We start from the raw sequence: 26,498 nt of genomic DNA, 5'->3' as shown, positions 1-26,498 counted from the left end.
CTCCATCCTTTTTCTAAAGATCCCAATTTCAGTTGTTTTATCTGTTACTATATTCACTCTAGGCTTTGATTTCCATTTTCTAGTAATTGCTTTAATATATATAGGCAATTCCGATTCTCAGTCAGTTCAGTCCGCTCACCCAGCATCTCTGACTGAGCAGACCACAGGGAATACCTCAAGGCCGCCAGCTCACTACACTCCCAACAAATATGTTCCCAGACACCTCTTTCTTGACTGTCACACCTCCATTTGCTATCCACCCGAGGAAAAATTATTTGGAGTCTGCTTGGGGTATAAAAATACCAATGTAAATACTTCCAGGCAAAGATCCCAAATCTTCTAGATTTTGTTGCATATTTGGGAGGTATACATATATCCTCCCATTGTTTCTTTGTGAATTGCTTATCCAGTCTCTTTCCAATCCTTTCTAAGCTCCTCTGATTGATTCTTATAATTATTATGCAATGTTTTATATGCCCTACTAATTATTCCTTTTGTAACAGCAGCTTCTGTTCTAGACTCTATTAAAAACTCTACCAGTGCTGGTCTTTCATTTAGGACCCCCTTATTTCTTTCTCTTTGCCTATACTCTGATATCAATCCTTGATAGGAAAGGCAATATCTAACCTGCAGTCCCAGTACATTCTTGGCCTGTTGCCATTCTGTAACCTTTCCCTTTCTAGTTATTTGCTCATAAATACCTTGGATCCTTTGCCAGTTTTCTCCAATAAATTCCAGCCCCCTCTTGCTATTATATGTATATCCCTAACCACAATCATCCCTATAGGCAGAATCCCTTTTCTTCATTCTCATGCTGATTTAGTTCTTAGAATACTCCCTGCTATTTTAAGAATGTAATACTCTGTATGACATTTTTGTTCTCCTTAATGGTCTGCATCCAAAATTCCAATTTCTCCTTATTTCTTGAGCATCCCACCTGTATCATCATCATTCTTTCCACTTTGCATTATAGTTTTCTGCTTGTGCTGTGTATAACAGCCTTAACTGTTTTGCTCTGAAATACCTCCTCAAATTGGGTACTCCTAGTCCACCTTGTTCTAGTGGAAGAATCAGCTTGTCCCACTTGACCCTTGCTGTCTTCCCTTCTCAGATAAAATCTTTCAACTCTTTTTTAATTGCTATCCATAACTTCTCCTCTGGTTGATAAAATATGTCTGACCTGTGTATAAGACTAAAGACTCTAAAAACATTTTAATTGTTTGTATGTTGGTATCATATCCATATAACAAACCTTCCAGTTTCTGAATGTTTATATTGTCTTCTGTGTAGTCTTTTCCCACATAACCTTAGCTGCTACAGCAGAGTCATTTCTAATCCATACTCTTAAATGCTTCCTTTTATTATGTCCCCGTAAGGTATAGATATTGTTGGGCCAATTTGTGTGTGGGTAAATAATTTACCTCTATTGCCTTTGTTTTAGCTTCATTAATTTTATATCCCGAGAAGATATGAAACTGTCTTAAAATGTTCCACTACACTGTAATGTCTCTTTCTGGTTTTGTCATGTATAAAATAATATCAGCTGCAAATAGAGCCAGCTTTTCCTGACTACCATATCAATTATATCCTTGAATTTCTGAGTCCCTCATTTTCCTTGCCATTGTTTCTAAATATAATGCAAACAACAAAGGGGAAAGCAAACAACCCTACCTGGTTCCTCTAATCAAGTAGAAGTTATCAGAGGATGCCACCCGCTTTAACTTTTTCCTCCGATCCCTCACATATACTCCTAATCAACCTTATAATTGTATCAGGGAAAGTAAATGATTCCATTGCCCTGCTCATGAAGTCCCAGCTTACTCTGTCAAATGCTTACTCTGCATCAAGACCCACCAACAACAGTGGTATTTTCTTACATTCTGCTTCTCTGTGGATCATCAGTGTTCTTAAAATTGTCAATGTTTGCCTCCCCTCCACGAAACCACACTGATCCATGTCTATCAATTGTGGTATCACCTTCGCCATTCTTTTAGCCATTGTAGACATAAACACTTTATAATCATGGTTTAGTATTGAAATGGCCTGCATGAAGCTGGATCCGATGAATCTTTACCCTCTTTAGGTATTACCGTTACCACCACCTTCTTCCAGGATGCTGGTACTTCTCCTCTTAAAATACTGTCAAACAAAACATTTCAGATCTTTATTAGTTTTTTTCCCCTTCTAGCTTCCAAACTTCTACAGGAATACTATCTATTCCTGGGGACTTTCCCGCAGATTGGTTATACTTAGCCATTTTTATGTCATCTCTTCCTATAGTAATTAAGCCTCATCTACCTCTAACCTTGGCATATTTAATTCTTCCATAAACATTTCCATTTGTACCTTTTCTTGATTTCCATATTTCTCTGCTTTATACAAACTTTCATAACATTTTCAAAATATTTCTAATACTTCTACAGGGTCTCTTGTTATCTTCCTTGTTATAGGCTCCCTAAGCTTGGTGACAGCCTTTTCCACTTTTTGTTGCCTGACTTGCGCTAAAATTTGTTGTGCTCTAGAATTATCAAAAAACAGTTGCTTAACAGCAATCTTTTTAAACTTGTGCATGTTATCGAGGTAATCCCTTATTTTCTGTGTAGCATTCTGCAGTTGTTCTTTTTCTTGTTGTGTGATTCCTTCTATTTTGCAATACTTTAACATTTGTCAGTCCCTCTAAATAATTCTCGTAACTTCTCAGCCATATCTCCCTTTCCTTTATTTCCACCTTAGTTTTAAACTCCACTTTAATTTTGTCCTACTCCCTAGCTATATTTTCTGAAAAAGTTTCTATCTTCTCTACTAGCTCCTGAATTAATTCCAAAACCCATTCCTTAAATCCCTCTGTTTTCAGCCAATAGGTGGGAAAGCGTCCGTGTTTCATTTTTTTTTATTTCATTACCTTGTGTTTTATTTTAGTTATTATTGGTGCATGATTTGAAATATTTGTTGGGTGCATTTCAAGACCTTCAATTAAATGCACATGTTCCTATGAGATATAAATTCTGTCTAGCCTAACCCAGTTTTTGTATCTTGGAGAATAATATGTAAATTCACTCCAAACTCGTAGTACTGAATTCACATCTTCCATACCGAACATTTTCATAATTTTCTTCAAAAATCTACCCTCCTTTGTTATATTATCCCTTCTAGGCCCCCCAGACACATCTTCACTGTTGCAAACCAAATTCCAGTCTCCACCTATAAGTAAGATTCCTTGCTCAAAGCTGATTATTTCTCTCAGAATTTTCTTAAGCTCCATTCTAGCAGTTTTGGGTGGAATGTAAATGCATGCCAGTGTAAATTTCCTCCCTTGCCAGTAGCCCCTTAATAATGAATATCTTCCATTATTTTTTTCCGTCTTCTATCACTGTTGGATTCCTCTTGCAATTATTATAAGTACTCCTCTTTTCCTTTGGCCCAGATATTCTGCTGAATACCCATCCTGAAAAACTTTCTTTAGCAAATTGACATGTTCAGTTCTTTCCAGGTGTGTCTCCTGCAGCATAGCTACTTGCACTCTACATTTTTCAAATATAGTTCAATACTTTCTTTTTTACCATTCAGACTGAAAGATGTTACAGAAAGCATTATTTTCTTATATAGTTATTACCACCTTTATGTAGAACTGCTTTTTTAAAGACAAGTGTAGCTCCGGTGCAATAAAGGCCGTCTTCCCTCTTAGAACTCTTTCATTCCACCAATAAACAATTCCACTGTAATTCAGTATTTAAGAACTTTAATGGTACAACTTAGGAAATCAAAAAAAAAAAAAAAAAAGGATTAAGCGATTTTATCTCCCTCCGGAGACTTCATCAGAATCACAAATAGCACATTTTCCATTCCTTTTATATCTTGACAATAAAAACGTCATTGGCTGGCCATTGTTCTTTCAATTATTCAATAAACCAAAGAACAAGATACTTGAAATTTTAAAGAAACATTCCAACATTAGTGTGTATGTTTGTGTACAATCAATCACTTGTATTTCATCTGCCGATCACTAATGTGTATGGTTGTAAGTGTCTAAAGGGATGTGAAAAAATATATGTAGTTTTACAAATGTGCCAGTAGGACTAGATTTTATGAAAGAAACTAAGGTGCTTCACAAAAAACCTCTATTGTGTGAAAAAGCCATATTATATTATATTCAGGCAACGAAAACACTTGTATAAAATATTTATATAAAATATGTACATAAAAGTATAAAATAAATTTGATATGTATATATATGTGTATAAAAACGTGTATAAAAACTATGGAGGGAATAATAAATAATAAATAAGTAAAATGCTTTGCATATGTTTGGTATTTAAAATTAATCTAATCATTGTACAAAAAATACTTTAATATGTACATAAAAAATAGATAGAACATAATACTAAAAAATACTACTGTTGAAGTCAATCTGTAAAATAATTGATAGATATATACATATAAATAAGTATAAATAAATGTATATATGTGTATATAAATACCCCCATTTCATATAGAAAATATGAATATTAAGTTGGGATGTTTGTCGAAAAGGAGAAAGTACACCAATATATATATATATATATATATATATATATATATATATATATATGTGTGTGTGTGTGTGTATTAACATATCCTGGATCCCAATACCTATATACAACCAGTTAAACTGCTTGAAGTTAACTACTTTTGACATTGTGCCTTTTAGGGTCTTCAGAGAGTACCTTTAAAGCTGGAGTAATGGAAATATGGTCATTCATACCTTTTCCACTACATGCATCCAGCCTCAATTGCCATATCATTTCCCTAAATTCTAACCTTGTCTCCCAATCTCCACCTCTTTCTGAATGCTCTACCTCTTCAAGGACCCAAAACTTGAAATCAGCTTCTTTCCATACTAAAATATGTCTGTAAAGGGCATGGTTTTCGTTTTTCCTATTGATGTCTCTTATATGTTCATAAATTCTCTTTCTAAGATGACGTTCAGTTTTACCTATGTAATACCCCCAACAAATTTTGCAGTATGCCAAATAGATCACTCCCTTTGAATAACAACTATTGTACTTTTTTTGCTCTCAACGTCATTTCTAAACTGGGAATTCTCACTTCTTTTCCCCCTGCTATAAGCGGGCATTGTGAACGTCTTCCACATTTAAAGGTACCCTTTTTTCATCTCTATAATATTTTTAACATTTTTATTCCTTCTGTAGCTGTATCTCAAATCGTTTTGAAAAACACTAACCTTAGTTGGCATGGTTTTGAACATTTCCCAAGTTCCATTAATGTATTTCCTTAACCAACCAATACCTTTATAGTATGTTAATGTTAAATATGGTAAAACTATAGTCCTGACTTCATTATTTTTCATATCATCACTTTCAACTTCCATTATATTGTTTTCATTCTTTTTGTTGTATAGTAGGGGTATATAAGTAGTTCCCCATCTCTCTACAGCATATTCTTTAATTGATTCAGTCAGTTCAACTGGTAGCCTCTTTGGTGAAACATTTTTTGAACATTTTCTATTTCACTTAAAAAATCCTTCTTGTCTGATGTCATTCTGGTATCCATATCATTTGCCCTTTGACAATGTTCTCCTTTAATTGGTATGGGTGGTCACTTTCATAATGCAGGTACGTATTAGAGTGGTATTCTTTTCTATATATATTGGACTTATAAATCTTCTTATTCTTGTAATCTTTCCTTAAATTAATGTCCAAATAATGTATTTCATCTATGCCTATTTCATGGGTAAATTGTAAAAATGTGGTACTGTTATTAATAAAATACATAAGTTATTCTATTGTTTCCTCAGACCCTTCCCACAAAATAAAAATGTCATCCAAAAAGCGATAATAACTTTTGATGTATTTGTAAAATTCAGATCTAAATAAATATTGTTTTTCCCAATAAAGCATAATTATGTTAGCGTATATAGGGGCACATGCAGACCCCATGGCCACCCCATCCTTCTGGTGGTAAAAATCTCCCTGGAAAAAAATATAATTGTTCTTTAATACCAATTCCATACTTTCCCATACTAGTCTGAATTCATCAGCCGTCAGGAGATTCATTTCCACTAACATCTTCTCAAACCATATTAGACCCTCAGTGTGGGTTATAACTGAAAATAAATCTTTTACAACAATTGTAATTAACCTAATTTCATCCCCATATGGATCTGTCCATATTTTTTTCAAAAAATTCCAAGAATCAATTAAAATATGTGGGTATTTTGTGTGGAATTTCTTCAGTTTTGTGTATATATATATATATATATATATATATAGCTAGAGGCTGCGTTTTGGATCCTTGAGAGGAAACTATAGGTCTCATAGGTGGGTTACCAATGGATTTGTGCATTTTTGGTATGCCAAAAATGGCTGGAATAACTGGTTTGTGTACTTTCAAAAAATTATATAAGTCCATGTCAATTAAACCCTGTAATACGTTGTCCTCTAGTATAAAATCTATTTTTTATATGAAATATTAATTTCATTTCTACCAATGTGTAACAGTTATCTTTGTTCAATATTTCAAGCATTCTGTTTGTATAGTCCCACTGATCTATAAGTACCACCCCACCCCCTTTATCAGGTTTCATTACCCGAATTTTATCATTTCCACTCAGTTCATTAAGTAATTCAGTTTCCTCATTGGTTAAATTACTTTCCTGGTTTTTGTTGTCTCTATTGTATTCATTTCTAATTCTCTTTGAAACACAATTCTCAAAATTCATTATATCATGGTGGAGGAGGGGTTGAATAAACTCCATTTTTTCAACACATTCCCTTTTCCATTTGGTTTCTCATCCTTAAATATATGTGCAAAGTTTAGTTTTCTAGTGAAAATTTGAATATCCAATAAAATATTTTCTATATTGGGTTTCCTTGATGAATAATTTAAAATAATTCTCATTAATATTAATATCTGTATAGTTAAAAATATTAAAATTATTAAAAGTGTGAATAAATATTCCCTGATTATCATGGTCAGATACCTGTCCTTCAGTGTTATCCTCTAACCTCATTTTGTCCATTTCCACCCCCACTATCTGTATGTTCTCCTCGGGTACTGGTTGTGCCGATAATTGCCTGTTACCTGGGCGTAGGAGGGTTGTTGGGCCCGGTTCCGTAACCTCTCAGACCTCCTCGGTCCCTCCCCTTCTAAAGGGACTCTCTCATTAATATTGTTCCCCATATCATTGTTATATTCATTGTTATCATGTATGTACTGCTAATTTTCACCTTGTCTCTTGTAACTACTCATTTCACTACCTTTGTGATTATCATAGTCATATTGGCGGGGATAGTTATGTCTTTCACTGTACCTCCTCTGCCCTTTAATATTCCTGTATTCATTGTTGTAGGCAATTCCACAATGATATTCATTTAAATCTCTCTACAATTTGGGATTTTTTCTACTGTAACTGCGTGTTGCAGTATTAGCAACATCCTGCAAAATTCTGTAGTACATATTTTTGTATTCATCAATTAGGTCACCATTTATTTCACCATACAATCTATCTATCTCTTTTTTGTCTTGTTCCATTTTTTGTTCATTATGTTTTATCATCACTTTTAAAATGGCCAGACCACAGTCATTGAAAATGTCACACACAATTTTAAAAAATTCAGTATCAACAGTTATGTTGTTAGGAAACTTATTGATCCTCAGTCCCTTTGGTACAACTTTATCTGTTAAACATTTATTAAAGTACCAATTTTCACCTACTAGGTTTTTATACCTAGTCAAGAGTTTTAAAAGTCTTACATTTGTCTCTGTAGGTCGTACCCTCCGACTGGTCTCTGTCTGCTTGCCTGTTCATTTTGGAGAACGAATTGTTGAGCCAAGCATTAAAATCCAAATTACAATAATTGTTATGAATGTTCTGCGCGCCAGCACCACAGTACTCGTTGGCCTTTTGTTAATTAAAACAACTATTTGTTGAATTAGAAATGCCATTAGTACTGTCCTGTCCCATTTCTCTTCTCCTTGCTTCACCATTCTGTTCACTTCTGGCGTCTGACGTCACTTCCGTCTCTATGGTCGCCCTAGGACTACTCTGTGCACATGGTACTTCATTCCCCGAATCCGGAAGCGGATTGTCCGACTGCAAATAACTTTGTATAACCCTAATAAGTTCGTTTAACAGGGTACTGTTATTCATTGTAGAACTGCTTTTTTGTTAAATGTCTAATTCCTACTTTTATGATACATGCATATACTGTTCGGCAGGTTGGTACAGTTGTTTCTTGTCATATCTGTTTGAGCCTATGCCATATCTTACATGACTTTTTGTTTTTTTTTAAAGCTCTCAAACAGAACAGACACTCCTCAACCCCCCCAAAACCTATTAACTTAATAATAACAATGCACAAAACTGTGTACTACTGCAGATATTGAAGTTTTTGCTTCCTAATAAGAACAAAAGTTCTAAGTTGATAGCCACACAGACAGGCCAGAGTTACCAAAAATAAGGGATAGTTATGCCAAGATGCATGGTACAGCCTGTACTATTATTAAGTGCTATTTTATTTTGTCCATCTTTATAGCTCTCGCAGCTGAGAAAACACTTTGAATGCTTTCAATAAATGCTTTCTCCAAGCCAGTTCTCTTTATCAAATTGTCTTCTAGTGACATGTAAACCAGACACAAAACTGCTAAGGGTACCTTGTTTACCAGAAAAAAAGCCTTATAATATTCAATAGTCTTTTTCATTTACGTGCTTTGGGTAACATCTAGGGTCTTAGCCCAGTCATTTCCTATACAAGCATGGAAAAAAAGCACACTGATTTTTCCTTTGTCATACTCTCTTAACCAGACCTTTCTCTCCTGCCTTTTTTACTTTGCAGTGCCTACATTTCTTAAAACTGAACAAAGAAAAAAAGAAAAGATGGGGAAAAACACCTATTTATATTAGTATCTTCACTGCATTAAAAAAAAAAAACTGAGAAAACTTTACTTCAAGTCTAATTAGTTTCATCTCATCTTTAAAGCACTGATTGCTTTCAGAGAACATTATGTCCTAGCCAGTTTCTCTTTTCTTTTCCCTCAACCAATCCCCTTCCACCAGACTGTCTCCAGTTTCTCTATCATATTGTCTGCACAGAGACATGAGAACCAGACAGCCAGTTTCTCTTTTTCAGATTGTTTCCATGAAAACCTGAAGACCAGCTACAGAATTGCTACAAATTATATATGCATTTGCTAGAAAAAAGCCTCATAATATTTAATATTCTTTTTCATTTACTTGCTCTCTCTTAAAACTAATCGATCATTTTCCTATGCAAGAATGAAAAAAGCACATTAATTTTAACTTTGTCATGCCTTTTTAACCAGGCTTTTTTTTTGCATTGCATTGCCCATATTTCTCAAAACTGTACAAGAAGAGAGAAGAGGGGAGAAAAGAAAAACAGCACCTGTTTACAATCCCCATTACACTTACAAATAGTGTGCAAAGAAAACCATACATCTCAAAAACAGTACTGTTAAGAAAGAAAATGTTTTCTTTACTTAGTTAGCTTTCTCCCCTCTCTTCCCCTCAAAAAAGCATTTTTTTCTAAACATTAATGATATGAAGTAGGGCATATACTTTAGAGTCCCTCACAAATCCAAGACATTTTAAAAAAGTCTAGTATTACCAGATTTTCTTCTGTCATGTTTCACAAACATAATTATTGCAATGTAATTCCACAATAAGTCACTGTTTTTTATTACTGTTCTTCTCCATCACCCAAATCCCATCTCTGCTTCATTTCCAATGTACTCTCGATTCCTCTAGTTAACTCTCTTGCTCCTTTCTTTTTCTCTAGCATTTTCAGTTGAAATACTGGAAAAGGTTTCACAGGTACAGTCTCTCTGTGGTCCTCTTTACTAGAAGAACAAGAATCTGAATCTCCCCATCTCACAGCTCACTTTTTGTTGGACAAACTTTTGTATTTCCTCCATAGCATGCACTTCATCAAAAAATGATTTTGTTTCTCCAGGGAAGAATACATTAAAGACAGCTCGATACAGCAGTTTGAATCTCAAATCTGTGTCACAAAATTCCCTGAATAGTGGAATGAAGTTACTCCTCTTCTGCCTGGTGTACGAGTAGTCATTCTCCACAAGCACTCTGCTGTCTCCCACTTTTAGTGTTTTGTCCTTCAGCCACAGTTTTGTCAGAATCAACTCATTCTGCTGGTAGGATTGCATCTTTACTATTAAAGGTCTAGGTTGCTTTCTTGTAGCTAGGTTTGGAGCATGCACACAATGTGCACTTTCAACTAACAACTCCTGCTGTGGAATACCAGTCCAGTTGCTTATTTTTGCTTTCATAAAATGAATGCAGTCTGTTGCTTACGGCTTCTCTTGTGTAGCTGAAAATCTCAGGTTTTCCCTATAGGCTCTGTCCTCTAAATTATATATTTTTTGAAACATCTCTTCCTGAGCAGTTTCGTATTCAGCCAGCCTTTTCTTTATTTCAACCTCTGATTTTTGCAGCTTTATCTTCTCATCCAAATATCTGTTTAAAGCATCTTCCATTTTTTCCAGCCTTTTGTTGTTTGTGTTGATATAGTCCATCAGTGTTTAGTTTAGTTTAACCAGGTCTGTATCTTCCTGTAGGTTATTGGAAGTCATGTCTGAAGGTTGCATTGCTTTTTGCTGAACAGCTGCAGAACACTCCCCAGTCAGTGTTTCTTCATCACTTTTTGAAGCTGATTTTTTTCCAGGTCTTCTGTATTTCCTTATTCCTGGCATCCAGGCAGTGCACCTACTAGCCAGTTACTGAAATTTACCCATAAACACAAGTCAACTGGTCTTCTCTGTTGAGGTTCTGTTTTCACACTGGGAGAGCTAGAAACAAGCTGTTACTCACTGTACAGCCATCTTGGAAGTCCTTTATTCAATATATTCTGTGCAAGCAAGAATACACTCTAGTAATTGAGGCAGTTGTAGATGCTCGGAAGTGCGTTTTAGAGTTGATTGAAAAAAAAAGACATGATCAAAGAAAGAAATTTAGTCTTATTCAACTTTGGTATTTTTTTTGCATCCTTTCAGTACATCCTAACTAACCAAGACTAATTTGTAGTAACCAAATTAAGCTGGTGGTCTGGGGGACTGGAGGCTGCTAGGATCCCAGAAGCAATGGAGTTGCAGATTCTCTGAAGTGCGTTTTAGAGCCCCCCCCCCCCAACCGTTTGATCCAGTGATGGCTTGAACAAAAATCGTGTGTATTGAATAAATTCTAGGAAGAAATACATAGCATCCAAATTTTCTGCAAAAGCTGACTAAATACCAGTTCATTATATGATCTGAGAATGTAAATGTGTGTGAGGATACATATATCCTATCGTATCTAGGAGTAGTACCTGTCCATTATCCCCCAACTCAAACTAGGTAGTCACTTTCTGTGGGTCCCACTCTGGTATTAAATTTGTATTAAAATTAAGGCAGAAATGCCCACGATCGTATTTCAAACTGCTGCTGTCATTTGTATACAGCATGCCTCCTCATTCCTCATCCCCCAAAAGGCAGCCACTCTTCTAATGTCAGACTGAGGCAAATAAATATAGACATATATCTATGTATATATATATATATATATATATATATATATATTATATGTGTGTGTGTGTGTGTATATATATCTATGTATATATATATATATATATATATATATATATATATATATATATATATTTTAGCATTTGCTATCAGACATATATTAGCATGTTTATTTACTCTTACCAAAAGTTAGCCACATTTATATACATCAGATGTTTGTGAGGAAAATGAAAAAAAAATGTTTATAATAATGTTTCCAACTTGCTACTTCTAGAGATAATACAGTGCTTGTATATAAGCAATAGTGGCCTTATGTGCTCCCCTCTGAAGTTTGTGTGAAAAGTTAAAGAAATACTGACTACACTGTCCCAAGTCGTGTACAAGATGTAGTGATCTCTGAGGTTTGGGAGGAAAATTAAAGAAGTAATGACATTGCCCCCAGTCCCCTCACTCATACATTGACCTCATGTGTATACCTATGAGCAGGGCTGTTTTAGACTAGGTGGGCTTTCAGGGCAGAGGTAATTACTAAGCCCATGTAAAAATCAACTTATAAAACCTTGGTGCATGTGGGGACCCCAGACGTTTTTGAAGGTCTAGGAATTTTGTAATGCATTTCTCCCTCTTTTTTGAGATGACCATTTAACTGAGCAGTTGATAACAGGGTCAGTTACTTTTATCCAGGCAACCTCCAGCGAGCAGTTATAGCCACTTTCATGTGCAATTTAGACATCCGATTGATAAAGAGGATGACTGTGTAACGTATTTGACTTTTGTTCCAAACAAACAGTTGAAACGCACTAAAATATTGCATGTTTCTTCAAATAACCACATTAGTCCTGCCAAGGGAAAATAATAAGCTAACAGCAGCAGGCAGGTAGTCATTTTCTTCCACTGAAAAACAGCCACAACAATTATATCTACTCTTTTTGTGCGTGTCTGTAAACAGTTAAGTAGGCCATCTTACTTCTCACAAAACATGCTAGTCCTTCAAAGCCAAGTACTGACTGTTTAAACTGAGCAAAGACAAGAAAACCAGTTACTTTCATCCAACCAACCAACCGCAACCCCACCCAGCCGTGAAAGCTACAACATCCAATGGATATGTAATATTTTGGGTGACTATCAAGTCATTGAGGCATTCTTGAATGGCTAAATAAAATTTGTGCTTCAGTGACCTGATACACACACTATTATTTCACCTCCACGGTGTGCACAAACAAGTTGCTACACATCAAAAGTATTCTAATCTAAGATGCTCCACAGAAGTCACAAGAACAGAAAAATATTGCCCAAAATATCTGGGTGATCACTGGCAGTATTATTGTAAAAACAGTAATACCACTTCTCGTGATACCATTCTTCCTCATCGTCTCATCCCAACTGCCCACTCAAATCAGCATCTCACCATGCCATTCCACTCATCCCAAGACAAATCAAAAAGCCAGAAATATTGTCCGAACGATCTGGTCAGTCATTGCCAGCATTGTAAAAACATTAATAAAAATTATCTCTGAACACCATTCCCCTCATCCCAACCGGCCACACAAGTCACAGAGCCAGAAAAAGTGTGAAAAATATCTGGTTGGTCACTGCCAGCAATATTATTGTAAACACAGTTTTACTAGTAACACTTACTCACTGGCAGCGTTCATCAGGCCTCTCATTGCTGTCTATACAGAATTGTGAATAATATCCCTAATTTTAACCTCTGTCCATAATTACTTCAGGCAACTTTATACCTGTATTTGAATGCTGCAAGGTCTGTACTCCCATGACTTCTCAATGTTTAAATGAACACGGGGTGGGTATGTTTGTTTTTGTTTTTTTTTAAACTTTTCATGGTTGTGTTGTGGTCTAATGTAGAACGCTTAACTGGAATTAGAGCATTTGTTTAACAACAATTTTGTAATCTTTATAACATCAAGAAATATTTGTTTTATTTTTGGTTTGAAAGAATAAATAGCAGCAAATGGATAATACACTTTAAAATTAATGTTTGGTAAAAATTTCCAGTTGTATAATATTTGCAGAATGTACCATTATTGTCTTCATATGCTTAATTATAAACTGAGCAAGTTCATTGTCAAACAGCCTGATGTTTCATTACTGTTACCGAGCTACTAAAAACTCTAGTTCTTTATGTCTTGTACTTCAAAAGTCAGTATTAATTTACTGTACTTAAGCTGTGACAAAAATAAAATCAGGTACTTCAGTTTTATTCACATATTAGTTATTTACAGCTTTAATTTTGTATGTCATCTGGAAAATAATCTGTTAGGGCACTTTTTATATTTATAAAATAAAATGTATAGTATCACTACAGTCAGTGACCTAGTAAAGTACAAAATACATTATTTTAGGTTTGTACAAAATGGCCATGCTTGTCAACAGTTGTATATTTTATAGTGGTCTAAGACAGGTGACAGGTGAAATAATAGTTGTCTTTTCCTTCTTTTTCTTTATTTCATGTCTTTTCCCATATTTTTTCACTTCTAGGTTGTTTGGTACCTCTCCAGTTCCAATCTGCCCCAAGCTGTTTCAAGGAGGAAAAAAACATGTTCTCTAAGATGAAGACGAAACAATAGCAAACCATTTGCTGCAAATGTAACAAATGGCATGTTTCAGTTAAAAAAAAAAAAATGCTTTGGTGTTTCAGTAATAACTGCAAATGCAGTACCCCCTAACTGACCACACTCCTGCAACATCAATAGATGCCAGTCATGACCCATAACACCTTGTGCCACAGCATGCGGCATACCTGTTAAATTCTTTGCTCAGTAATTCTAGACAGACCATAAAGTAAAGAGGCAAAAGCCCATACTGAAGGAAAGCTTGTGAAAATTACTCCCAGTAAAGTTAGCCCAGTAATAGGTTTTGCATCAGTGTACATTTTCTGAACAATAAGAAAATGAAACTGTGTGGTATTAGTTATTGACTGTAAACCTCAGTAATTTATTAGAAAATCCAAACTTTCCAGAAAGAGAGAGCAAAAATATGAGGCAAAGTCATGGGCAGTTGAGAGGTATATGCGCAGTCGGGGTTTGAATATTAATGCAAATCAACATCATGAATTTGTAAAATTTAGTGCTGAAACATCAGCAGATGACATAGTTCTCAAACATTTGCCTGCAGAGTCTGACAGAAATAATCAAAGGTATTGTTCTCAAATCAGGGACACTACTGTTAACATGCATCTTCTGCTGTAAATAGCAAAGCATACACATTTCACTGCAGCAAAAGCAGTTAAAAACAAGTGATAGTTTTACAGAAGTTTGAAAAAAATGTGAACTGTAAATACCACAGTAAAAAAGCAGCATATGTATTGTAATCTGAGAAGTTAGACTTAACACTTCTGCAATAGCTGCAAAATGCTTCCTGTGTAATTAATGATCCACACAATGTTATGTTCTCCTCATAAATAAAGATGCTTAGGACCTACACTCAGAAAAGTGGTTCCTAAACTGGTAGTGGAGATACTTCATGCTGAATGATTAGACCAGGGGTTGGGCTGCATAGTAAATTAGGAGAAAGTGTTCCCTGGGTGAACAAAATAAAAAAAAAAAAAAAGAGAGAGAGAATCATTATCAGTAGCAAGAAGCATTTCAGTTGTCCGAAAAGCATCCGAAGGACAATTATAATTTAAAAATGGCTTGAAGTACAGCTACAGTCCCATGGATAAATGGTTAAGACAGTAACACAACAAGCAAACAGCTTGTTTTTTATTGCTAAAGACAGAACTAGAATGTTAGGGACAAAAATCTTACAGTGATTCTTATATCCCATGTAACAACGTAACTACTGGAGCACCCCCACCCCCTCCCCCGGGAGTGTCCAATGTACCACAGGCTTATTTTCTTTTCAGTAAGGAGCAATGTTTCGTTAATCTAAAAAATAAATATACAGAACACAGCCTGTATTTATTATTTACAGCTATGAAATATTGCTCTAAAAATTAAATTACGGAGTCCTAGGCAATCAGTTAGTTTGCCTATGCGTAAGGCTGGCCCTGATGATAATGAGATCTTTCCCCATTGTGACCAATGTGTCTGAATTCCAAAATATCACATCGTGAGAGCAGGGCAGGTTGTGTTATGCCCTATCATGAGTCACAGGGACTAAGTGATTGGTGCAGTGCATTGTCTTTTTTATGACAAATACAAAAAACTTTACTAAAGAAAATTGAAGTATATTTTACTAGGACAGCTACAACATTATAAGCATATTTCAGAAAATGCTTTACACAAGATACTTTATAAGCTGTCACCTTGTGCACTAAATATACTTTTATAATACTAAAACTTGTATATGAGTAGTCCTAGAGAGAGGATATGCTTTGGCATGGTTGCGCTACAGATGATTTTGTAACTGGCCATCTCTCTTGCGTATTTCCATATTGCTTGAAGCTGCACTCTTATGCTTTGATTTACTCTTGCAATGATGCTTCAAAGAAGATGGTATAATTGTGGGTCAGTTGTAGACTGGTATTTATAACAGTAAAGGTATGTAACCTTGGAGGATTATATATAACAACTCAGGACTGTCTTTAACTATACTTTTATTTATTCTTTGCTTGTTAAAGTGTTACTAGTTACTTAGGTTTCCAGTGTGCCATAGTCATGATTTCCTTATGGGGCTTTGTGGCCTCAATGAACTGAAGAAACTACCTAACATTGATGGCATTAGGGTCTGTCTCATGCACCTACCAACATGCCATGTTGTGGGCACAGAAACCACATAAATCTATTTATGAAAGAAGGGACTGCTGCTGACAAAAATGACAAATGAAGACATGGTAGGTGGAATAAAGATGCAATGCTAGTATTTTACTGTTATATTACTATCTTTGAAGATGATCTGCTATGGCAAGTATCGTATCCACAACTAGAGTGTTTTTGCAACCAATTAAGACTCAAGAACAATATATCTGAGAAATCTACAAAAAAAGTTTGTGGAAAAGAAGAAAGTATGTGTGAATGATGTGTCGACGTTTCTTATTCTTCTTTGAACTTTGATGTTTTCACTCCACTTGTACTGCACAGCATGTAGATACAATACATTTTCAGCGCTTTTCCTTCTGCTTTATCCTTTCCCTAGTAATGCAAGTTTTTGCATCAGCACACCTCCAAGAAATCACTGAATCATAAAATATGATGGAACTTTGACACTAAAAGTTATGATGAAATATACTTATCTTTATGAGTTTCAATTTCATAACATCTTACAGAAAAATTATCCTTACACCTTTTAGGGAGAGAGTCAGGAAACCAGTGAGCATGAAGAGGAAGAGGAGGAAGAAGAAGAGATGGAAACTGGTGAAAGCACTGATGACTCTGATTCGGAACTTGATGAGAAAGGTAACAGTTTAATGTTAAGTTTCACTGCTAAGCTTAACTAATATCTAATTCATAATTTTTGAATGCAGACAAAATCACCCCCACAGTGTGTGCATTGTGTATATCTGTGTGCAAATGTGTGTGTGTGTGTGTGTGTGTGTGTGTGTGTGTGTGTGTGTATACACACAAAAAAAATAAAACATTCTAATATATACATATATAGAGTGAGTGAGAGAGAGTGAGTTTATTTTGACTTGATCGCACTTCAGTGAGTCACAACTGATTGAGCAACTTTGCTTAAAAACTCAATTCATAGATTCACATTAGAGAGAAGTTCATTACACCAAGCATACCTTAAAAGCTTGCTCTGTATAGGTGGGCAAGTCACCTTGCACCCCCATATCTTCATAGTAGCACAACAGTGGAGAAAAGACAAATCAATGCTGACATACAAACACATTTCATAAACTACTTCATTAGAGCAAAAATTCCATAGAAAAAACATTTTTGCAGTGAAACAGGACCCCCCTGCATGCCATCACATGGGGGACTTTGACCTCCACACCCTCCTTTCTCAAATATACTAGCTTTGCAGTCACATATAAGTGAATCACTACTTCTTTGCAATTTGTCAGTCAAGAATTTTCTTTCAAACTTTTTCTGCCATTTTGTGATTCAGAGAACTACGATTCAGGCAAAAGAGATTATATATATATATATATATATATATATATATATATATATATATATATATATAAAATATAAAATATATACACACACACAGGTCCCTATCAGATTATCGAAGTTTCAAAACTTTGAAAGTCATATAGTCGGGACCATATGAGCGAAGTTTTGAAACGGAAATTGCAGTACAGAGTGGTTCGGGAAATTTACCCTTTTCTGTACTGTAGTTTGATCTTGTAGTTGGCATGTTTAATTAGCAGGGGGTGTGGGGGTGCAGGGGAGCCCCCCCCTCTCAAAAATGTTAAAAATAGAATTTTCTTTTTAAATGTTCAAAGTTCCAAAACTTCAATCATATGGTCTTGGCCAAATGAATTTCAAAATTTCGGAACTTCAGTAATCTAACATAGATTCTTCTATAAAATAAAATATAGTTTTCTATAAAATTGGTTGTGGCTTCTGGTTACTAGTTTTTTATTTTTTCTTGGCTGTTCAGTGATAACCGTTGACTTTTTTTTTTAGTTATTAATGTAACATAGATCCATACACACACACACACACACACACACACACACACACACACACACACACACACACACACACCCATACGTGTGTATGTGTAGATAGATATTTATACTTGTACATGCACGCAGAAGTATATATATATATATATATATATATATATATATATATATATATATGTGTGTGTGTGTGTGTAAGTATAGACACACATGCACACGTATACACACACACACACACACACATATATATATATATATATATATATATATATATATATATATATATATGTTTACCTACAGGCAGTTGAAGTACATTTGTTTGACTTCCCATTTTCCAGAACAACACTGTCAAAACTGTTGATTTGAAAACAGTGCAAAAACACAACAGTTTTGCAGAGAGGAAAGCCTCCCCCATAACTCCATGTGGGGTGTATGTCCCCATAACCCTTTAAATTCTATACATCAAATATGATAAATAGAAACTGGAGACAGTCTGGTGAAAGGGGATTGGCTGAGGGAAAAGAAAAAGATGAGGAACAGAGAAATTAGCTAGGACATAGTGTTCTCTGAAAACAATCGGGTTTCATTTGTTAATGCAATGGGAATAATATAAACAGGTGCTTTTTTTTTTCTTTTTCACCCTTCTCTCATTTTCTTGTTCAGTTTTAAGAAATGCTGGCACTGCAGTGGAAATAAAAAGGAGGTGGGGAGGAGATGGGGGAGAGTGGAAGGGTCTAGTTAAGGCAGTGTGATAAAAGAGAAATCAGTGTGCTTTTTCCCATACTTGTAGGGGGAAATGACTGGGTTAAAACCCTAGGCGTTATCTAGTAACAAGTTTATTACACAGCATGTAAATGAAAAAGAATATTGAATATTATAAGGCTTTTTTTCTGATAAACAATGTACCCTTAGCAGTTTTGTGTCTGGTTTGTATGGCACTGGAAGATAATTTGATAGAGAAATGGTTTGGAGAAAGCGTTTTCTCAACTGGGAGAGTTATAAAGACATACAAAATCAAATAGCACTTACTAGTTGCACAAGCTGTGCCATGCATCTTAGTATGACTAACGTTTCTTTTTGGTTAACTTTAGCCTTTCTGTGCAGCTATCAACTTAGAGCTTATATTCTTATTAAGAAGCAAAAACTTCAATATTTGAAGATGTACATAGTTTCATGAGCTATTATTAAGTTAATAGATTTTAGGAGGGTTTTTTTGGGTGTTTGTTTGCTCTGTTTGAAGGCTTTCAAAAAACAAAAGGTTATGTAAGATGTGGCATAGGCTCTAATGGCTATGACAAGAAACAACTGTGTAAAAGACCAACCTGCCGAACAGTATATGCATGTAACATAAAAGTAGCCATTTTAACAAAAAGGCAGTTATACATAAAAGGTGGTAATAACTGCATAAGAAAATGCTTTCTGTAATGTCTTTCAATCTGAAAGGTCTTACAGATCAATATAAAAAAGCAAGAGTAGGGAACAATATTAAACAATGTAGAGTGCTAATAGTTATACCACAGGAGACACATCTTGAAAAAACTGAACATGTGAATTTGATAAAGAAATGTTTTCAGGATGATTATTCAGTGGAGTATCTGGGGGCAAAGGAAAATAGGATTACTTATATTAATTGCAAGAGGAGCTCCAGTAGTGATAGAAGAGGAGCTCCAATAGTGATAGAAGAGGGAAAAAAGGTAGTAATGGAAGATGCATACTACTAAGGGGCTACTGACTAGGGAGGAGGATTACACTAGCATCATTTACATCCCCCCTAAAACTGCTATAATGGAGCTTAAGAAAATTCTGGGAGGAAATAATCAGCTTTCAGCAAGGAATATTGCTTATAGGTGGAGACTGGAATTTGGGTTGCAACAGTGAAGATGCGTCTAGGGGTTCTAGAAGGGAAAATATAACGAAGGACGGTAGATTTTTGAAGAAATTTGTGAAAATGTTTGGCATGTAAGAGGTGAATTCAGTACTAGGAGTTCGGAGTGAATTTATATATTACTCACCGCCTCAAAAAACTCCAGCTTTACTCTGTAGCATATTGCCTACTCAGAGGTGATCTCTGCCTAACATATAAAGCTATGTCAAACCCAGAGCTGTTGGACATGTTACACCTAAAGAAATCACAATCAATCCGAGCTACACCCTCTAGGGACCTAAACCTTGTCACCACAATAAACAGGACATGCTGGAGGGATAGATTCCTGTCCCAGAGACTTCCTATACTCTGGAACAAGCTACCCATCTATGTCAAGCAAAGTTCTTCATTAGCACTCCAAGAAAAATCTTTGACTGGATGGGAAATAGGAAATACACCCCGGGGATCACTCGTGTGTCTCTGCTGGACAGTAGCACAGGAAAATAACTTTCTTGGGTGGCGTAAGCTATGGAACCTTGCTGGCTAGGCTTGCGTAGGCCCATGGGCCAATAGCCTAGTAACCTACCTATGAACCTAAATAGATTTTATATCTCACAGGAATGTGTGCATTTAATTGAAGGTTTTGAAACGCACCCAATAACTATTTCAGATCATGCACCAATAATAACGCTAGGTAATGAAATAAAAATGAGACACTGGCGCTTTCCCACCTATTGGTTGAAAAGAGAGGAATTCAAGGAATGGGTTTTGGAATTAATTCAGGAGCTAGTAGAGAAGATAGAATTTTCTTCTGAAAACATAGCTAGGGAGTGGGATAAAATTAAAGTGGAGTTTAAAACAAGGGTGGAAATAAAAGAAAGGGAAGTATGGATAACAGTAGCAAGAATTATTTAGAGGGAATGACAAATCATAAAGTATTGCAAAATAAGGGGAGTCTCTCAGAACAAGAAAAGAAACAACTGCAGAATGCTAAACAGACAATAAAGGTTGATAATAAACGGAAGTTTAGAAAGATTGCTGTTAAGCAACTATTTTACGTTTTAGCACAGCAACTCGGGCAACAGAAAGTGGACAGGGCTGTTACCAAGCTTAGGTAGTCTATAACAAGGAAGATAACAAGAGACCCTGTAGAACTATTAGAAGTATTTTGGAAATTGTATGAAAGTTATGGAAGAATTAAATATGCCAAGGTTAAATATGCAGAGGCTCAATTACTAACGGTTAGGATAGGGAGAGATTAGATAAAATTGTGATGTCTAACCAGTCTACAGGAAAGTCTCCAGGAATAGATGGTATTCCTGTAGAAGTTTGGAAGTTAGGAAGGAAAAAACGGTTAAAGGTCTGGAAGGTAACAGTATTTTAAGAGGAGGAGAAGTACCAGCATCCTGGAAGAAGGCAGTGCTAATTGTAATACCTAAGAAGGTAAAGAGTCATTGGATCCAGCTTCATACAGGCCCATTTTGATACTAAACCATGATTACAATGGCTAAAAGAATGGCAAAAGTGATACCAAAACTGATATGTATGGATCACTGTGGTTTTCAGGTGGGGAGGGAAACATTTGACAATATTAATAGAACAGTGATGATCCAGAGGGAAGCAGAATGTAAGAAAGTACCACTTTTATTGGTGGGTCTTGATGCAGAGAAAGCATTTGAGAGTAGACTGGGACTTCATGAGCAGGGCAATGGAAGCATTTGCTTTCCCTGATACAATTATAAGGTTGATTAGAAGAATATATGTGGGATCAGAGGTGCAAATTAAAGTGGGTGGGGTCCTCGCCGATAATTTCTGCTTGACTAGTGGAACCAGGCATAGTTGTCTGCTTTCCACGTTGTTGTTTGCATTATATTTAGAACCACTGGCAAAAAAAATAAGGGACTCAATAATTCTATGATATAATTGGTATGGTAGTCTGGAAAAGCTGTCTCTGTTTGCAGATGATATTATTTTACATATGACAAAACCAGAAAGGGAGATTACAGTATTGTGGAACATTTTAAGATGGTTTCAAGTCTTCTCAGGATATAAAATTAATGAAACTAAAACAAAAGGCAATAGCAGTAAATGATGTACCCACACAGCTAAGGATATGTGGGAAGAGACTAAGCAGAAGGTAATACAAACATTGAGAAACTGGAAGCTTTGTTATATGGGTATGGATACTAAGATACAAGCCATTAAAATGTTTTTGTCCCTGTAGTCTTATACACAGGTCAGGCATAGTTTTATCAACCAAAGGAGAAGCTGTGGCTAGCAATTAAATAAAGAATTGAAGAATTTTGTCTGGCAAGAGAAGACAGCAAGAGTCAAGTGGGATAAGATGATTCTTCCAATAGAACAAGGCAGACTAGGATTACCCAGTTTGAGGGGCTATTTTAGAGCAACACAGTTTAAGGCTGTTCTACATAGCACAGGCAGAAAACTAAAATTCATAGTGGAAAGGAATGATGCTGACACAGGGAGGAAGCTCAAGAAATAAGGAAAGATTGGGATTTTGGATGCAGACTCTTAAGGAGAAAAACAAAAGTCATACAGAGTATCATATTCATAAAATAGCAGGGAACATTCTAAGAACCAAACCAGCACGAGAATGGAGAAAAGAGATTCTGCCGATAGGGATGATTGTGGTCAAGGGATACAGATAATAGGCAAGAGGGGGATGGAATTTATTGGAGAAAACTAACAAAGGAACTATGGTATTGGGAGCAAGTAACTAGAAAGGGTATGATAACAGAATGGGAAGAGGGCAATAATTTATTTCGACTGTAGGTTAGAGATTGCCTTCCCTATCAAGGATGTATTTCAGAGTATAAGCAAAGAGAAAGGAATAGGGAGCTCCTGAATCAAAGACCAGCGCTGGTAGAGTTAATAGAATCTAGAACAGAAGCTGCTGTTAAAGGAATAATTAGTAAAGCATATAAAATATTGCATGATGATTATAAGAACCAATCAGAGAAACTCAGGATTGGGAAGAGAGATTGGATAAGCAACTCACAAAGAGACAATGGGAGGATATATGTGTATCTCCCAAATATACAACAAAGTCTAGAAGATTTAGGATCTTTGCCTGGAAGAGTTTACATAAGTATTTTTATACCTCAAGTATACTCCAAAGAATTTTTCCTCAGGTGAATAGCAAATGTTGGAGGTGTGGCAGGCAAGAAAATGGTGGCTGGGAACTTTTTTTTTTGGAGTGTAATGAGCTGGCAGACTTGAGATTCTCTGCAGACTACTCTGTCAGATATGCTGGGTGAGCAGAATGGATTGACTGGGGAGATGATTTTTTGGGGGGGTTACAAAGAATCAGTATTGCCTAGATATAGTAAATCCTTGCTGAGTCTACTTATGATGGCTGTCAAAAAAGCAATTACTAGAAAATGGAAGTCAAAGTATAGACCAACTTTTCTAGAAGTGGTGAATATATTAACAGAGGTAAAAACAACTGGAATTGGGATCTTTAGAAAAGGGAGGGAGCAAATTACATAGGAAAAAATGGGAATTGTGGGAACAATATATGCAGAGCAGAAACAAGGTTTAAGAGGCAGGATTTGAATGAGCCATATAATGCTTACCTGACAATGTCTGGATAGATTGTAAGTGATGTGTAATGTTTGCAACTACAGTTGTTTCAATGGTGTCTGTGATGTATATTATTTGCAACACATATGGTGTCATGTTGTTTATTTTTCATTTATATAAATGTATGATTGCCTATGCCATATGTTAAAATGTAATAAAGATGCTTGTTGGAGGGGAAAAAAATATATATATATATATATATATATATATATATATATATATATATATATATATATATATATATATATATATATATATATATACATATACCAACTCCGAGGTTGTACCACATTGGGGAAAATCCCAAAAAGTATGCCGCCAGCTCACACAGTACTGTACATTGTAGTGAATCTCACCACAATACTACATTTTTCACTAAAGCCACTTACCCACCTGTAACTATGTCTCTATATACTGTTCTAAAATTCATGAATAGGACAGAAATTCTGCTTCATACAGAGAGCATCACAGACATATTAAATGATGATTATATTTCAGCGTTTAACATAATTTAGTAGTCATATTTGTCAGTTGTGGCATGGAGAGTTTGGTAACATTCAGAGTGAGAAAAAAAGTTGTGTGTAATATGACGTCTGCTTTGGGTGTCTCCACAAAAGTATTCTTATCTCCAGGCATGTGCTTTTAACTGGTTTGTATGCAACTGGAACATGCAAAGTTTTTGTTTTCTTTCTTTCTTTCTCTTTTTGTTAAGTAGGTATGCTGCTGGAGGGTGAGGGGAATATGTGGCATTAGCAATAGTCATTTTAATAGAGGAAGATTTGTATTGGATATAGTACATAGTGGAGATGTCTTGTGTACTGACCATGTTAATATTGTTTGCCAAACAACTAAGGAGTTAAAAATAGAAAATGCTTATGTAGTGATTTAATTCCCTTCTGCTTACTACTTTTATATGAATATTTTACCTACAGATGCTTAATTCCATTCTTCATTATTATAAAGTATTAACTAAAATAAGTAGATAAAACCATAGAGAGTATTAGAATCCTGCATTAATGTGGTCACCCAGATGACTGTGTCAAAAATCCCTTCTAAGACAGCAGGGGATGAGGGTTTAAGCTTTGTAAGAAGCATTTTGATGTAATTAGTCTAGATTGGCGAGATAATAAGAGTTGAGGGAATTGATGGGATTAGGGATGGTTAAGGGGGTACGTTGGAGTTATTTTGTATGAGGGATGTTACTGAGTTGATGAAGTGCAAGCTGAATTATGAGGCTAGGCTATCTATGGTGTTTGAAGTGGTGCTGGTGGGGGGGGTTGCTTTGCCAGGCTTTAGGAGGTGATTAATGATTTGTCAAAATTTTAGGGGTTGTGTACATGCGATCGAAACATGAAAACCGCGAACACCATTTGGGCGACACCAAGTGGTGTAAAACAGAAAATGTCACGTGCGTAAACGGAAATCGCTGTAGGGAAATTCTTCCCTTCACTTTAATGTAGTGCAATCTTGGGGTTGGAATATTTAAGTAGGGGGTGGGCGGGTGCAGGGGGGCTTGCCCCCCTGCATAAAACAGTTAGTTAGACATTTGGTTTTGTTTTTTTTCTGGATTCGATATTTCACTCATTTGGTGTTGCTCAACATGCGTTCGCTGTTTTCGTCTTTTTTTGTTTTCATGATATAGACCCGTATATGCTTCTGCTGGGATTTAAGGAATAAATATTTTTTGTCAAGTAGAATCTGTGTTTTAGCTTGGTTCTGTAGTTGTTTATATGCTTGCAGGTCTGATGTGTTTTTTGTTAGATGGTAGGTTGACCAGGCTTTGTCACAGTTTTAGTAAGGCTTTGGAGCTGCTAGTTAACCATGGTATATGTTTGGATTTGGTACGAATTTTCTTAATGGGGGCCAAGTTATTGAGTGTATTCAGGAAAGCATCAATGAAATATTGGACCGCAAGATCAAGCTGGAAGGTGTTTAGAGGGCTGTAGTCATACTGCTGGAGAATAGTGTTAAATTAAGGAGGAGAGAAGTTTATTTTTGTTGTGAATGAGTTTGTAAATTATATTGTTGGGGTTGTGAAATTTTTTTCTGAGGATGAAGGTTGTTGCATAGTGTTAGGAAGACAGCTGGCAATGTGACCAGAAATTGATTTAGTTATGAGAATCCAGTCAAGTATGGACTGCTTGTTAGAATGTTTATCAATACAGGTTGGGGAATGAATAGTTTGGGTGAAATTGTAGAGATTTATGAAATTAGAGGGGTTTTCAGATGAGCATGTAAGCCAGTCTAGGTTTAAGTCACCAAGGACAATGGTTTCTTTCGTGAAATTAGTGGATATCCAGTACAAGAGGTTTTCTATTATGGTTAAGTTGTTTCCATGGGGAGGTAAGTTGCTGTGATGGTTAGAGTTTTGTGGGAGTTTACTTTGAGGCATGCTGCTATTAGTTTGATGTGGAGGAGGTGCAGTTGATTTGTTCCAGGATATTAGTGTCTTTGGATAAGATAGCTACACCTCTACCATGTTTTTCAGTTCTGTCAAAATGAATAATGATGTAGCAAATGGGTAAGATTTCTTGGTCTTTAATATGTGGCTTAAGCCAGGTTTCAGTTACGATAGCAATGTCTGGAGAGTAGAGTGTAATGGCAGCCTGGAATCCATGACGCTTATTAAGAATACTTCTCAGCTTGAAGTTAATTAGGACTAGGTCAGTATTGCTGTTTTTGATATAAGGTAGATTGTTTGAGTTGTTGTTCTGGGTTTTGGGAAAGTGTGGTGGATTGGGGGTGAGGAGAGACCAGGGTTAGGGTGGATGTCAAATATGTAGTATGTCAAAGATCTGATCATTAGCTACATTATTGTCTCTCAGCCTGGTAGAATTTCTCTTTACCTTCAAATAATTTCTAAAGAAAAGTGCTAGAGATGAAAGGGGATGGAGAATGCTGTTAACCGTTAAAGAAATGAACTATATCTTCAGTAGTACTAATAACAGTTTGCACACACTT

General features: G+C 35.7%; 1 protein-coding gene across 1 annotated transcript in view; it reads left to right on the top strand.

Moving 5' to 3' along the window:
- Positions 1-26,498, top strand: part of LOC122815018 (kinesin-like protein KIF21A) — a 1,294,913-nt gene that overhangs the window by 332,355 nt on the left and 936,060 nt on the right. Inside the window, exon 9 of the mRNA XM_044087270.1 lies at positions 16,784-16,889. Within this exon, the coding sequence (XP_043943205.1) occupies positions 16,784-16,889 (106 nt within the window). The remainder of the gene's footprint in view (positions 1-16,783; positions 16,890-26,498) is intronic.

Source organism: Protopterus annectens, chromosome 11.part0 (genome assembly GCF_019279795.1).
Source record: "Protopterus annectens isolate FY-2018-M chromosome 11.part0, PAN1.0, whole genome shotgun sequence".
Taxonomy (NCBI): domain Eukaryota; kingdom Metazoa; phylum Chordata; order Ceratodontiformes; family Protopteridae; genus Protopterus; species Protopterus annectens.
The sequence above is the reverse complement of the archived record's forward strand: the minus strand, read 5'-3'. Positions and strand labels throughout refer to the sequence as shown.